General features: G+C 46.4%; 1 protein-coding gene across 1 annotated transcript in view; it reads right to left on the reverse strand.

The window, feature by feature from the left end:
* Nucleotides 1-520: 520 nt before the first annotated feature.
* Nucleotides 521-14,102, reverse strand: part of LOC144803416 (uncharacterized) — a 148,766-nt gene continuing 135,184 nt past the window's right edge. Inside the window, exon 2 of the mRNA XM_078671865.1 lies at nt 521-1,901. Within this exon, the coding sequence (XP_078527991.1) occupies nt 521-1,901 (1,381 nt within the window). The remainder of the gene's footprint in view (nt 1,902-14,102) is intronic.

Here is a 14,102-nt window from a genome sequence, read left to right on the forward strand (position 1 = left end):
TGAAGCTTGTCCAGAATTCAGATCACTGATGAGGTTTTTGCCCAGTATGAGTTCTCTCATGGTGAGTGAGACTAGCGTTAAGACTGAAACCTTTCTGGCATTCAGAGCACCGATAACGTTTTTCACCAGTGTGGACCATCTTGTGTCGAATGACACTGGCCTTACTACTGAAGCTTTTTGGGCACTCCGAGCATTGATATGGTTTGTACCCAGTGTGTGTTCTCATATGTTGACTGAGATTGTCTTTCTGACTAAGCTTTTCTGGCATTCAGTGCACTGATAAGGTTTTAGACCAGTGTGTGTTATCTTATGTCGAGTGAGGTTATTTCTCTGACTGAAGCTTTTCTGGCATTCAGTGCATTGATAGGGTTTTAGCCCAGTGTGTGTGTGCTCATGTTGAGTGTGACAGATTTTCCGTCTGAAGCTTTTCTGGCACTCAGAGCACTGAAAAGGTTTTTGACCTGTGTGTATAAGCTCATGTTGAGTAAGACGGGTTTTCAGCCTGAACCTTTTATGGGCGTCAGAGCACTGATATGGTTTTAAGCCCAGTGTGGATTTTTTCATGCAGTGTTAAAAGCCATTTGTTCATGAAGGATTTTCGGCATTCAGAGCAGTGATAAGGTTTCTGGCCAGTGTGGGATCTTTCATGTACAGTGAGGCTGCCTTTATCGCTGAAACGTTTTTGGCATTCAGTGCACTGATATGGTTTTATCCCAGTATGCGTTCTCTCATGATGAGTGAGACCAGATTTCTGACTGAAGCTTTTCCAGCATTCAGAGCACTGATAAGGTTTCAGCCCAGTGTGAGTTCTCTCATGTTTAGTGAGACTTTGTTTCAGTCTGAAATGTTTCTGGCATTCAGAGCACTGAAACGGTTTGTGCCCAGTATGGACTGTTTCATGTTGAGTTAAACTGGCTTTCTCACGGAAGCTTTTTTTGCATTCAAAGCACTGATATGGTTTTAGCCCAGTGTGAGTTCTCTCATGATGAGCAAGACCAGATCTCTGCCTGAAGCTTTTCCAGCATTCAGAGCACTGATAAGGTTTCAGCCCAGTGTGAGTGCTCTCATGTTTAGTGAGACTTAATTTTGAACTGAATCTTTTATGGCATTCAGAACACTTATAGGGTTTCTCCCCAGTATGAATTCTCTCATGTTGAATTAATTTGGCTCTCTCACTAAAGCTTTTCTTGCATTCATTGCATTGATAAGGTTTTTCCCCAGTGTGACTTTTCAAATGTAAAATGAGAGAGGTTTGGTGACGGAAGTCTTTCTGGCATTCAGAGCACTGATAAGGTTTTTGTCCAGTGTGGATTCTCTTGTGTCGAGTAAGACTGGCTTTATGACTGAAGTTTTTTTGACACTCAGGGCACTGATATGGTTTTTGTCCAGAGTGGGTTCTCAAATGTCTAGTGAGAATAGATTTCTGATTGAACTTTTTTTGGCACTCAAAGCACTGATATGGTTTTAGCCCAGTGTGAGTTCTCTCATGATAAGCAAGACCAGATCTCTGCCTGAAGCTTTTCCAGCATTCGGAGCACTGATAAGGTTTCAGCCCAGTGTGAGTGCTCTCATGTTTAGTGAGACTTAATTTTGAACTGAAGCTTTTATGGCATTCAGAACACTGATAGGGTTTCTTCCCAGTATGAGTTCTCTCATGTTGAATAAATGGGGCTCTCTCACTAAAGCTTTTCTTGCATTCATTGCATTGATAAGGTTTTTCTCCAGTGTGACTTTTCAAATGTAAAATGAGAGAAGTTTGGTGACGGAAGTCTTTCTGGCATTCAGAGCACTGATAAGGTTTTTGTCCAGTGTGGATTCTCTTGTGTCGAGTAAGACTGGCTTTATGACTGAAGTTTTTTTGACACTCAGAGCACTGATATGGTTTTTGTCCAGAGTGGGTTCTCACATGTCTAGTGAGACTAGATTTCTGATTGAACTTTTTTGGGCACTCAGGGCATTGATAAGGTTTGTGCCCAGTGTGGATTCTCACATGTTGAATGAGATAGCTATTGTGACTGAAGTATTTATGGCATTCAGGACACTGAAAAGGTTTTTGCCTCATATGGTTTCTCTCATGTTCAGTGAGGTGGGACTGATAACTACAGCTGTTCTCCTCACATTTATTACAGTTATTCAAGGTGTTTGTATCCACAAGGTGGGTTCGTTCTTGGATACAGGTCATGTTAAGACTGAATCCAATACAGGAGTCTTTACTCGTTTATGTTACGCTCAGCATTAACTTTTAGAATACACTGCAGATGGTCTTCTTAACATTTATATTCAACTAATTATAGCTTTTATTTGGAGCTCAATGTTCCTACCTTTAAAGCCAGCCTGTTGAACTTGTCTTATAACTTTCACTGAGTCCTTTATTTTTTATTAAAATGCCTCTCATAGAGTTACTTCCTGCACGTTATGCCCACATTAGTTACCTCAAGTAAAATTAAGCTCTTTAATACTGCAGTTTCATTTAGGAGTTTTAAAAGCACTGATATGGTCTTTGGGTTTAGTACTTACGTGTTATGTATATTTGTGCATACAAGTAATGACAGAGGATTAAAACATGCCAGTGTGAGTTTATGAATTATCAATAACAGAATACTGCCCTTTTTTAAGCTTCCTATTCCAGTGAGGCCCCAACGAGAACACAAAAAACTTTGGAGGTCTGACACACTTGGAAATAACTTAGATCAACCCAAAAGACAGAGGTGGTAAGGAAAATATATTTACATTGTTAATGATAATGCAGCATCTTTGCTGCAAAGACACCTGAGAAAGAGCATTTACAATTACTTTCTTTAGACAATGCTTGTGCTTTTAAATTCATGTATGAATTAGGTTTCGTTAGAGAGGACTTTGGGTCTCCAAAGCATTCCTCATAAACCATCAGCCAGAATTTGCAACACTTATTTTTCTCGAGTACACAGCGTGTGTATCAATTGTCGCCAATGTTTTTCGTACCATCAATCTTGAAATGTTCCCTTCAAGTGATAATATTCTTACAATTAGTAGTTGCAGTAGATTTTCAATTTACTTGCATGTACAAAGAATATTTCAGAGGTTATTCAAAACTGAAAATTGACACTTGGTAAATGTTTCTGGTCATTGTACTTTAAGGATTTGACAAAAAATAATGAATGTAAGAAAGTTGAGAAATCACTTTCACATTCAGAGGGTTCTTCCGCCCCAAATTCCTCACCATTCCTGGCACATAGAATTGGTTTCTTCTTTAGAGATCTAGAATGTTTCTACTTTCTTCAAAATAATCCTTTTTGGCATTTTTCAATAAATTACAACATTTCTTTATCTGTTCATGCTTCAGTAACCTGTAGAAATAGAGTTAGAAATTGTAAATGGACCTAACGAAATAACATTTATGACCTAATTATCTGCAGAAAGAAAGCATTTACAGAAACAAGATAGGAAATCGGTTTGAGTTGCATTTCTGATGGAGGTGAAACAGCTCTTGGACATTGAGTAGATCGGGAGCTTGAGACAACTGGAACTCCAGGTTGTGAGAGCAAAAGTAGTGAATACTGACGAAAGAAACGAAAGTATAACATACATTGAGGCACAGATTCTCAGAAGAAGCCAACACCATCAATCTACTTTTTCTGTGACAACGGCTAGCATCACAGTAAGGTATTAGTAACGCCTTTAATGAATTATCAGATGTTGGCTATCCCCTTCCCACTTAGAGGTCTTGTAAACACTGCTGTAAATGCCACAGTGATTGAAGCTGTGTCCACTTAGCTTAGTTGAATTCACCATTTCAAATTGTGGGTGAAGATAAGGACTTACCTGGTGGCACAGAACTCGGCACACTCCTCTGACAGGATCCGGAGACTGCAACACAAGAAAGAGAAAAAAAAACATCAGAATGGTAAAGGAAACCAAAAAGGGATAAGAAAAGACAAATACTAACTATCCTCCAGTCTTCTTTAAAGAGACCCAGTGTGGCCCTGGAAGTGGCAAACAGGAGAGGATATGGCAGCATGGGAGGACACAGAGAGGTGGAAATCAGACCCAGAGATGAAGGGTGTGAAGGAAGAAACCGGGGGAGGACAGTATCATGTGGTGTAGAGGAGGAGACAAATGCACCAATAGTCAAGGGTCTGCTGGGGAAATGGGAGGCACACGCGCTCATGGCCCAGTGCCTCCCGACCAGAGAAGGAACCAGACCCACGCTGGGACCCCAGTATATTCACATTCCTTGAGGAATGTGACTGCATCAGGTGGGCGCCAGGGTTAGCAGGAACTAAAAGAAATCGAAGGGCGAGGTTTGCAGGAAAATGGGGAGGCAGGACGCTGCTACAAAACCTTTGTGACGCGCTTTGCCAGATAAACCTTAGTATTCGTCAGAGGCCTAAAGTAAGAAGTCAGAAAGAAGAAAACATCACACAATTTATGAAACTTGAGATAATTAGCCTGACCCTGGAGTATACTTGCATTTGTAATGAAACACGCTCAAAGCAAATAAGGAAGAGGACTACATAAATGTCACCTATTTGTTATATTCTATTTTGTTTTGTTTTTATTATCACAAGCTACATAGTTAGAGAATCGTCTGGAGATGGGGTCAAATTCCGTAAGCTGTAGAGATTTTTAAAAAAAACTGAGCGAGAGAGTGAGCGAGAGAGAAGAAATAGTACAAAAGGACTGAGGGTTTTTAGTAAACTTTACCTGACTTTTTGTGTTGCTACAAGGGTGGCAGCCCGCATTGCCTTGAGTACCTTGAAAGGAAGTAAAGAGATGCTTGAACCAAGAGCCTATTTGCATCAAACATGAATCACAGTTCATCACATCTTCCAAACAACAGTCCTTAACATAAAAAACAAGTTCTCTGCACAACCATTGTAAAGTACCTTTGGTTTATGAATAAATATATTTTCTTAAAAGCATTTTATTCTCCTGGGATCTACGATCAAACGCACAACACACAACTTCCTGCAAATACAAACCTTGCGCTACATGTCCACAAAAAGAACCATGATCCCTTGCTGAAAAGGTCTGAGTGAACAGACTGCGCACGCACAGGCTGAAAAAGGTCTGAGTGAACAGACAGCGCAGACACAGGCTGAAATAGTTTGAGTGAACATACAGTACACCCACAGGCTTAACAAGTTGAGAGAACATATCGCACACCCACAGGCTGAAAAAGGTCTGAAATAACATACAGCACACCCACAAGCTGAACAAGATCCGAGAGAACATACAGCACACCCACCCTGAACAAGGTCTAAGAGAACATACAGAGCACCCACATGCTGAACAAGGTCTGAGTGAACATAGAGTGCAACCACAGCCTGAACAAGGTCCGAGTGAGCATACAGTGCACCCACAGGATCAGGGAGCAGACCATAACAGCCAGCCCACTTTTTTATAAACCCCATATTTCCAATAACAGCCGATGAAACATGCAAATTAAATCAATCTGGTTGATAAAGCGCATGTTAAAGTCCTTCTACATAATTATGCCCACCCTTCATAAATCTGTCAACAACTCTTGGATTTACAGAAACCATGCTCTGTGAGCAACAGCAATTCAAGTTCAAGTTGATGCAGCTTGCGAATGAAGGCTGAGAAATGGGAGCAACAAGATATCAATGTAAAACTATTTGCACTTCTTAAAGGGAATCAGGAGTAGAAAGGAGGCAACCCACCACAAAGGGCACTGAAGACAGGTGAAGGCAGCATAGGACATGTCACCTATAACATGTCAGTCAAATGGCTGGTTGGTGATGATGTGGTCAGCAAGTCAGATGAAGGACATTCGAGATGGCAGGACCTGAAGGCACCACTCCATTGGGGTGAGAACGAGGTGGCCCGTGAGCAGGTAAAAGGAAGCAGATTGAATGAAGATGTGCAATTAATGACCATTTATTTTATTTATTTATTTATTTATTATTTATTTATTTCGAGGGTTTTATATAGCGCTGCTGGACCCTGGAGTATCAGAGCGCTTTACAACAGAGGTAGAACAACAAAAAATAGGATAACAATAGGTGCAAAATTAGCAACGTGATACAGTATTGCAATACGTCATTTAAAAGGGGGGAATAAAAGGAAGGTAAACTTACGAAAAGGCGAAAACAGTTAAAAGGGATATAAAGTTGCATTCAGAATGGAAGGGGGGATAAGAGAGGAGAGAAGAGTGGACAAGCTCAGTGACAGTATTGGTATATACCCCAATATTTGTTGTGGAGAAGTGCTTTGAGTTCACTTTTGAAAAGGGAGTAAGAGGGGATGCAGCGAAGGTCCTTGGGGAGAGAGTTCCAAATGGTAGGAGCATTACCAGAGAATGCGCGTGATTGGGTTTTTTGACATTTAAGTCTAGGTGGGATCAAGAGGAGGGAGTTGGTGCTTCTCAGGGACCTGGAGCAACCTGCTTTTTTTAGTTTGGTTGCAAGGTAGGAGGGGGTGTTTTGGTGAAGAGCTTTGTGGGTGATACAAGCGGTTTTGTAAGCGGATCTTCCTTCAATTGGGAGCCAGTTAAGATTTTTGAGGACGGGGGATATGTGGTCAAATCTTTTGCAGTCAGAGATAAGTCGTGCAGCTAGATTGAGGACAGATTTAATCGGAGCAAGATGGGTTTTAGGAGTGCCGGTAAGCGTGGCGTTACCATAGTCAATCCTGGAGAGGACAAGCGATTGGACAACGATTTTGAAATCATCGGCTGGAATGAAAGGTTTGATTTTCTTGAGGTGGTGAAGGGTGAAAAGAGCACTTTTGGCTGTGTTTTTAATGTGGGGGATGAGATTGAGATTCTGGTCGATGCTGATGCCTAGGGATTTAACAGAATTAGAGGTGGAGAGGGAGCAATTGAGAGCTTTGATATCGTCGATCCAGATCTGGATGGGAAGGGTATTCTTTTTGGGGGTGAAAAGAATGATTTCAGTTTTTTTAGGGTTCTGGTTGAGATGGAACCAGGCTTGTACTCTAGTCAGGGTGTCATTGAGGTGAAGGATGTCATTGTGGGATTTGATCTTGTAGTATAGTTGGGTATCGTCAGCGTAGAGGTGGTAACTTATTTTAGCTTGTTTGAGAATGAGGGTGAGTGGTTCCATGAAAAGGTTGAAAAGGGTTGGGGATAGGATAGAGCCTTGAGGGACACCGAGGGAGACAGGTTGGGGTTTAGAAAGGAAGTGGCTAAGCTTGATTTGCTGAGATCTGTTTTGAAGGAATGAGCAGAACCATTTATGTACAGTGCCTTCCAAGCCAAATCGAGCTTTGAGAGTGTTGAGAAGGGTGGGATGATGTACAGTATCAAATGCCGCCGATAGGTCAAGGAGTATTAGCAGTGAGGATTCACCTTTGTCAAGGGAGCGATGAATGTCGTCTGTGATGTTTAACATTGCAGTTTCTGTACTACAGCCTTTTCTAAATCCAGATTGAAAAACATCAAGGAGATTGAAGGCGAGGATATGGTTCTCTAGTTGAGATAGGACACATTTTTCCAGGGCTTTAGAGAGGAAAGGAAGGTTAGAGATAGGGCGTAAGTTGTTAAGGTCATTTGGGTCGGCAGAGGTGTTTTTCAGGATGGGAGAGATTTGGCCAAGCTGAAGGGAGGCCGGGACGCAACCAGTGGCAAGGGAGGAATTGATGATATTGGTCCATATTGGGGCAATGGTAGATTTGAGGTCTTGGACCAAATGGGCGGGAAGAGGATCCTTGGAGTGGGAGGAAGGTTTGAGTTTGGTGATGATGTTAATGATTGATGACTCTGAAACTGGACAAAATTCACTCCATGAAGCATTGTTTTTGGCTGTGGGTTCATTAGGAGGGGGGTGTGGATGAGCGGGGGTAGGAAGGGTTATAGAAGGGTCGAGAAGAGTGGGAAGACTGGACGAGAGTGACTTAGGAGTGTTAGGGAGGGTGTGTTGTATGTAGGAGGGTTGGAGTGATGGGGGGAGAGAGGAGAAGGAAAGTTCAATCTTATTGACTTTGTTAATAAAGAAGCTGGCGATTTCTTCGCATTTGTCAATAGAGGCTGATATTTTAGGGGGGCCAGTAGAGGTTTGTTTTTTAACAATGCTAAAGAGTTCTCTAGGTCTGTTTCTAGCCTGGTCAAGTTGTGACCGGAGAAAGGAGGCTTTTTCGTTATAGATGTGTTTTTTGTATTGGGCTCTAGCAGTTCTGAGGAGGACCAGATTGTCAGCGGTGGGACGATTTCTCCAAATACGTTCAGATTATCTAAGGGACCGTCTTTCATTATTGAGTTCAGAATTGAACCAGGATTTGGGAGGGTTGTTTTTTTGTTGTTTGAGTTTAATTGGAGCAATTACATCAAGGGCTTCGAGAATAGAGTTATTATAATGGTTAGTTAGGTCATTGGTGCTGTCAGAGGGAGGGGGGAGAAGTAAGCGGGTTTTAATTGTGGATTCCAGTTCACCAGGAGGAATAAGGTGAAGGTTGCGTGTAGGTTTCTTAGGTAGGGTGTTTATGGGGGCGGGACGATTAGAGGGTCTGTTCACGTTGAAGAGAATGATCAGACCAATCGACAGGAAGTATACAAGAGAGGGAGGCCAGGTCGTTGCTGGTTATGATAGCATCTAGGGTGGAACCTTTGTTGTGAGTGGGGGAATGGCAGAGTTGGGACATGTTGGTGATGTCCATGGTATTTGTTAGAAGCGGCTGTCTCTAGTTGGCAGAGGTATACACTTCTGACAAATAGGGACACACCTTTTCTAGTCAGGGCAAGGAGATCACACACTTAGATAACCCCTGCTCACCCCCTTGGTAGCTTGGCAAAGCAGACAGGCTTATCTCAGAGGCAGTGCGTTAAGCATTTATGACCACATACCGTAATAAAGTGAATACACTACAAATGGACACGACACAGTAGTATTATAAAAATAAGTATTTTTATATAAGGCTTAGCACAAGACCAAATAACGACAAAAATATACCACAGTCTCAATAAATACTCTTGGAAGGAAAAATAATAGTTCAAGCACGGTTTCTTCTTAGCACAAAGTCTTTAGTATCAAAAGCAACTCTTCTTCTCTAAAACACAGTTCTTGGCAACAATGTAACCCACACGGGAGTCACACGACGTCGAGGCAAAGTTAATCCAAAGGTTCGGCGTCGACCGCGAGGAGCGCTACGTCGAGCCCGGAGTCGCACTGACCCCAACAACACAGTACCTTGGAAAAGTGAAGCACTCGATGATCAGCGGCGTCGGGATGTCCGGCGTCGCGTCTTCGGCGTCGATCGGGCCTCGGAGTCGGGGCGATCTGCAGCGGCGTCGACCGAAGTCAGGCGGGAGCAGCGCTCACGGGATGAAGCAGGATACGGCGTCGTCGATGTCGATGTTGCAAGAGTGAGCAGCGCTCACGGCGTCGAGAGGGCTCGAAGTCGATGCGATCAGCGGCGGTGCAGACACGGGGTCACTTGGAGCTGGAGCCGAACTCACTACTCACTGGCGTTGCTGCTGGCGTCGATCGGGCCCGGCGGCCGGCGTCGAGGAAGCGGGACACTGGAGCCGTTACTCACGATGTCGAGCTGGATCCGGCGGCGTCCGTCGGCGTCGAGATTGCTGGATTCTTTCAGAGGTGCTGGATTCACAAATCCCAGCAAATAGCACTTTAAGCAGATGAAGTCCTTTAGCCCTGTGACTTCAACAGGAGACTGGCACTCTTCCAGCCCTTGGAGATTTTCTCAGCAAAGAGTGAGAGTACACACAAAGTTCCTCTCTCCTGGTTCCTTGGCAAAAATAAAGAAGCAATGCAGGATTCCCCCAACAAACAGCACTCTGGCAGAAGGGGTAGGCAGTCCTTAGATCAGCAGGCTTCTTGTCCTTGGTTCAGGTTTCCTTGTCAGAAGTGATCTGATTTCTTGGTTCAGGGGTCCTTCTCTTATACCCCTTTTTGGCTTTGATCCCTTTGTCCATGCAGGGGAATTTCCCCCCATCCTGGGTTTGTTGTGGGTGTTGCCAGGCCAGAGCACCTGGCCTATTCACTGGGCAGGGCAGAGTCCTCAGCCGCTCAGCAGGAGCGGAGCCAGCATTGTCACTGGCAGGGGCAGGGCCATCAGCTGCCCGGCAGGAGGCGGGCCAGGAAAGTCCCAGGCAAGCACAGAGTCATCAGTCGCCTGGCAGGGGGGCGGAGCCAACATTGTATCAGGCAGGGCAGGCTATCAAGAGCTACTCTCCCCTACTCTCAATGCAAATGCCCCACTCATCCCACACTGACTCATTCAGACTCTCTGGAGCCACCCAGCTCCTGTCACACACACACCAGAACCAGCAGAGACCGGTAGACAGTTAGACAAGAAAATAGCTACTTTCTAAAAGTGCTATTTTCAAACACAGAGTCCAAAAACCATCCACACAAACGGATGCGTTATTAAACCCTGAGTTCAGGGATACCAAACTCGACATTGCACCATGCTCCCCGAGCCCGCTAGGATTATAACCTTAATAATCCTGGCAGCCCATTCTAACTGATGGAGAGCAGGCTACCTTACAATAGTGAAAAACGACTATGGATGTAATTCACTATTAGGACATGCCAACCTTGTCAGGCTTGTCCTACCTTATGCTTACAATGCACCCTGCCCGTGGGCCTATCATAGGGGTGACTAACATGAAGTTAAGGGAAGGTTTAGGGACTGGCAAGTAGGTGTACTTGCGCAGTCCTCGTGCCAGTCAGACTGCACGTGGTCTGGCAATGGCAGACCTTCAGACATACTTTTACTAGGCCGCTCTTGTGGGTGGCACAACATGTGCTGCAGGCCCACTAGCAGCATTTGTATTTACAAGCCCTGGCACCCCTGGTGCACTCTACTAGGGACTGATAGTAAACCAAATAAGCCAAACATGGAAGTCAATCAATACAGCAATTTCACATAGGGAGCACTTGCACTGTGGCACTGATCAGCAGTGGCACAGTGCCCAAAGCATATACCAGCAAAAACATCGTAAACAGAGGAGGCAAACAGAAAAAATGGAGGAGAGACTCATGCCAATGATGCCAGGTCTAACACGTGTCCCCTCCAGCTGAAATGTGGGGAGAACTACCCTTACCCTAGGGAGTCCTCATCACTAAGGCGGAAAAATCTGGACAGACCATCAGCATTGGCGTGATCTGTGCCAGGGCGGTGTTCCACCGTGAAGTCCATCCCCTGTAGGGAAATGGACCACCTCAACAGCTTTGGATTCTCACCCCTCATCTGCATCAACCATCTGAGGGGCCTGTGGTCTGTCTGCACCCGGAAGTGAGTCCCAAACAGGTAGGGTCTCAGCTTGTTCAGTGCCCAGACCACAGCAAATGCTTCTCTTTCTATCGCACTCCACCTCTGTTCCCTGGGAAGTAACCTCCTGCTGATGAAGGCTACAGGTAAGTCTCGGCCCTCTTCATTCACCTGAGCTAGAACAGCCCCCACGCCATGCTCTGAAGCGTCCGTCTGAACAACAAATTCTTTAGAAAAGTCGGGTGCCTGGAGTATGGGTGCTGTGCACATTGCAGTTTTCAGGGTGTCAAAGGCCGTCTGACAGGCGTCAGTCCAGTTCACAAGTCGTGGCTGCTTCCTGGAAGTCAGCGAAGTCAAGGGGTGCACAATGTTACCATAATCCTTGACAAACCTCCTGTAGTAACCCGTGAGACCCAGGAAGGCTCTCACCTGAGTCTGGGTTTTGGGCGGTGCCCATGCCAGGATGGTATCAATCTTGGGTTGCAGGGGGGCCACCTTGCCGCTCCCTACTTGGTGCCCCAAGTACACCACTGAACCCTGCCCAATCTGGCACTTACTGGCTTTGATTGTGAGGCCTGCTCTGCGCAGGGCCAACAACACTTCCTGGAGGTGGCACAAGTGTTCTTCCCAGCTGGCGCTGAACACTGCGATGTCGTCCAGGTAGGCGGCACTGAAATCCTCCAGCCCAGCCAAGACCTGGTTGACCAACCTCTGGAAGGTGGCAGGGGCATTCTTCATCCCAAAGGGCATAACCCGGAACTGGTAGTGCCCATCTGGTGTGGAGAATGCTGACCTCTCTTTTGCCCCATCGGTCAAGGCGATCTGCCAGTACCCAGACGTTAGATCAAACGTACTAAGGTACTGGGCAGCCCCTAACCGATCGATGAGCTCATCAGCTCTGGGGATGGGGTGCGCGTCAGTCTTGGTGACTGAATTGAGTCCTCGGTAATCCACACAGAACCGAAGTTCCGGTGAAGCACCAGGCGCTGCAGCCTTTGGAACCAAGACCACGGGGCTGGCCCAAGGACTGCTAGAGGACTCAACCACCCCTAGGGCAAACATCTTGGAGACCTCCTCCTTGATGTATGCTCTCACCTTGTCAGTCACTCTGTAAGCCTTGTGCTTGACAGGAGTGCTGTCCCCGGTGTCTACATCATGGACACACCACTGAGTAACACCAGGAATCAAGGAAAACAGATCAGGGAATTGCCCCAACAAATGGCGACAATCCTGCTGCTGTTCAGGGGTCAGTGTGTCAGAGAGGACAACACCATCCACTGACCCATCTTGCTCTTTTGCATACAGGAGGTCAGGAAGAGGCTCACTCTCCTCCTCCATTCCAGCATCTGTAGCTAGGAGCATGCCCACTTCGGACCTTTCTAAGTGGGGCTTCAAACGGTTGACATGCAGGACCCGCAAGGGGTTCCTGGGAGACTTTAAATCCACCAGGTAGGTGACATCGCTCTTCTTCTCCACAACCTCGAATGGTCCAGTCCACCTGTCCTTGAGCGCACAAGGTTCCACAGGGGACATGACCCAAACTTTCTGTCCAGGCTGAAGCTCTACCAGAGTGGCCCTCTGGTCGTACCACCGCTTCATCTCCTCCTGGCTGGCCTCCAGATTTGCCTGAGCAAGATCCCTGAAGCGCCTAGTCTGGTTCCTAAAGGCCAGCATGTAACTGTATACATCCTGGGGAGGTTTCCTGGGAGATTGCTCCCAGCCTTCTTTGACCAGACTCAAAGGTCCTCTTACCGGGTGACCATACAAAAGCTCAAAGGGGCTGAACCCTAGAGACTTCTGTGGCACCTCACGGTAAGCAAACAACAGGCATGGCAAGAGGACGTCCCATTTACGCCTCATTGGTTCTTCAAGACCCATAATCATGCCTTTAAGGGTACGGTTGAATCTTTCAACCAACCCATTACCTTGAGGGTGGTAAGGAGTGGTGAACTTATAAGTTACCCCACACTCCTTCCACAGAGACTTCATATAGTTGGAAATGAAGTTGGTGCCCCGGTCTGACACCACCTCTCTGGGGAACCCCATTCGGGAGAAAACACCCATCAGCGCCCGTCCCACCACGGGGGCAGTCACTGTTCTGAGAGGGATGGCTTCCGGGTACCGTGTGGCATGGTCCACCAAGACCAGGATGAACCTGTTGCCCAGGGCTGTCTTGGGGTCCAGTGGCCCAACAATGTCAATCCCCACCCGGTCAAAGGGGGTACTGACCACGGGAAAAGGTTGGAGGGGAGCCTTCTGCTTCCGCCCGCTTTTCCCACTTGCCTGGCAAGTCTGACAGGTCTTGCACTGGATGTCTACATCCCTTCGCATCTGAGGCCAATAGAAATGGGTGACAAGCCTGTCATAGGTCTTGTCCTGCCCCAGATGTCCAGCTAAAGGAACGTCATGAGCCAAACCCAGTAGGAAGGCTCTGAAGCGCTGGGGTACCACCAGCACACGGGCTGACCCAGGCTCAGCAGCCTTAGGCTCGCTATACAGGAGGTCGTTCTCCCAGTACACAAAATGTGACCCTGACTGATCACCTGAGGTTTGGGCTGAGGCCTGCTGCCTCATACCCACAAGAGAAGGGCACACTTTCTGTTCTGCACAGAATTCCTCCCTGGAGGGACCACCATCCTGCTGCCAATGGGTCAGCTCGGGCAGGTCTCCCAGTTCGGCAACTTGTTCACCTGTGGGTTCCAGGGCATCCCCCTCGAGGTCTGCCTCCTCCTGGACCACGGGAACTACGGGGGACGGTTTCCCGCGCCCCCTGCCTCTTCTCTTCACAGCTGGGTCCTGGGCCATACTTTCAGGCTCCAGAACCCCATCAACACCCTTACTTGCTGTCATGGATCGAGTGGTTGCACACACCCACTCTGGCACACCCAACATTTTCAAATGTGTCTCCC

This window comes from Lissotriton helveticus, chromosome 1_2 (assembly GCF_964261635.1).
Source record: "Lissotriton helveticus chromosome 1_2, aLisHel1.1, whole genome shotgun sequence".
NCBI lineage: Eukaryota > Metazoa > Chordata > Amphibia > Caudata > Salamandridae > Lissotriton > Lissotriton helveticus.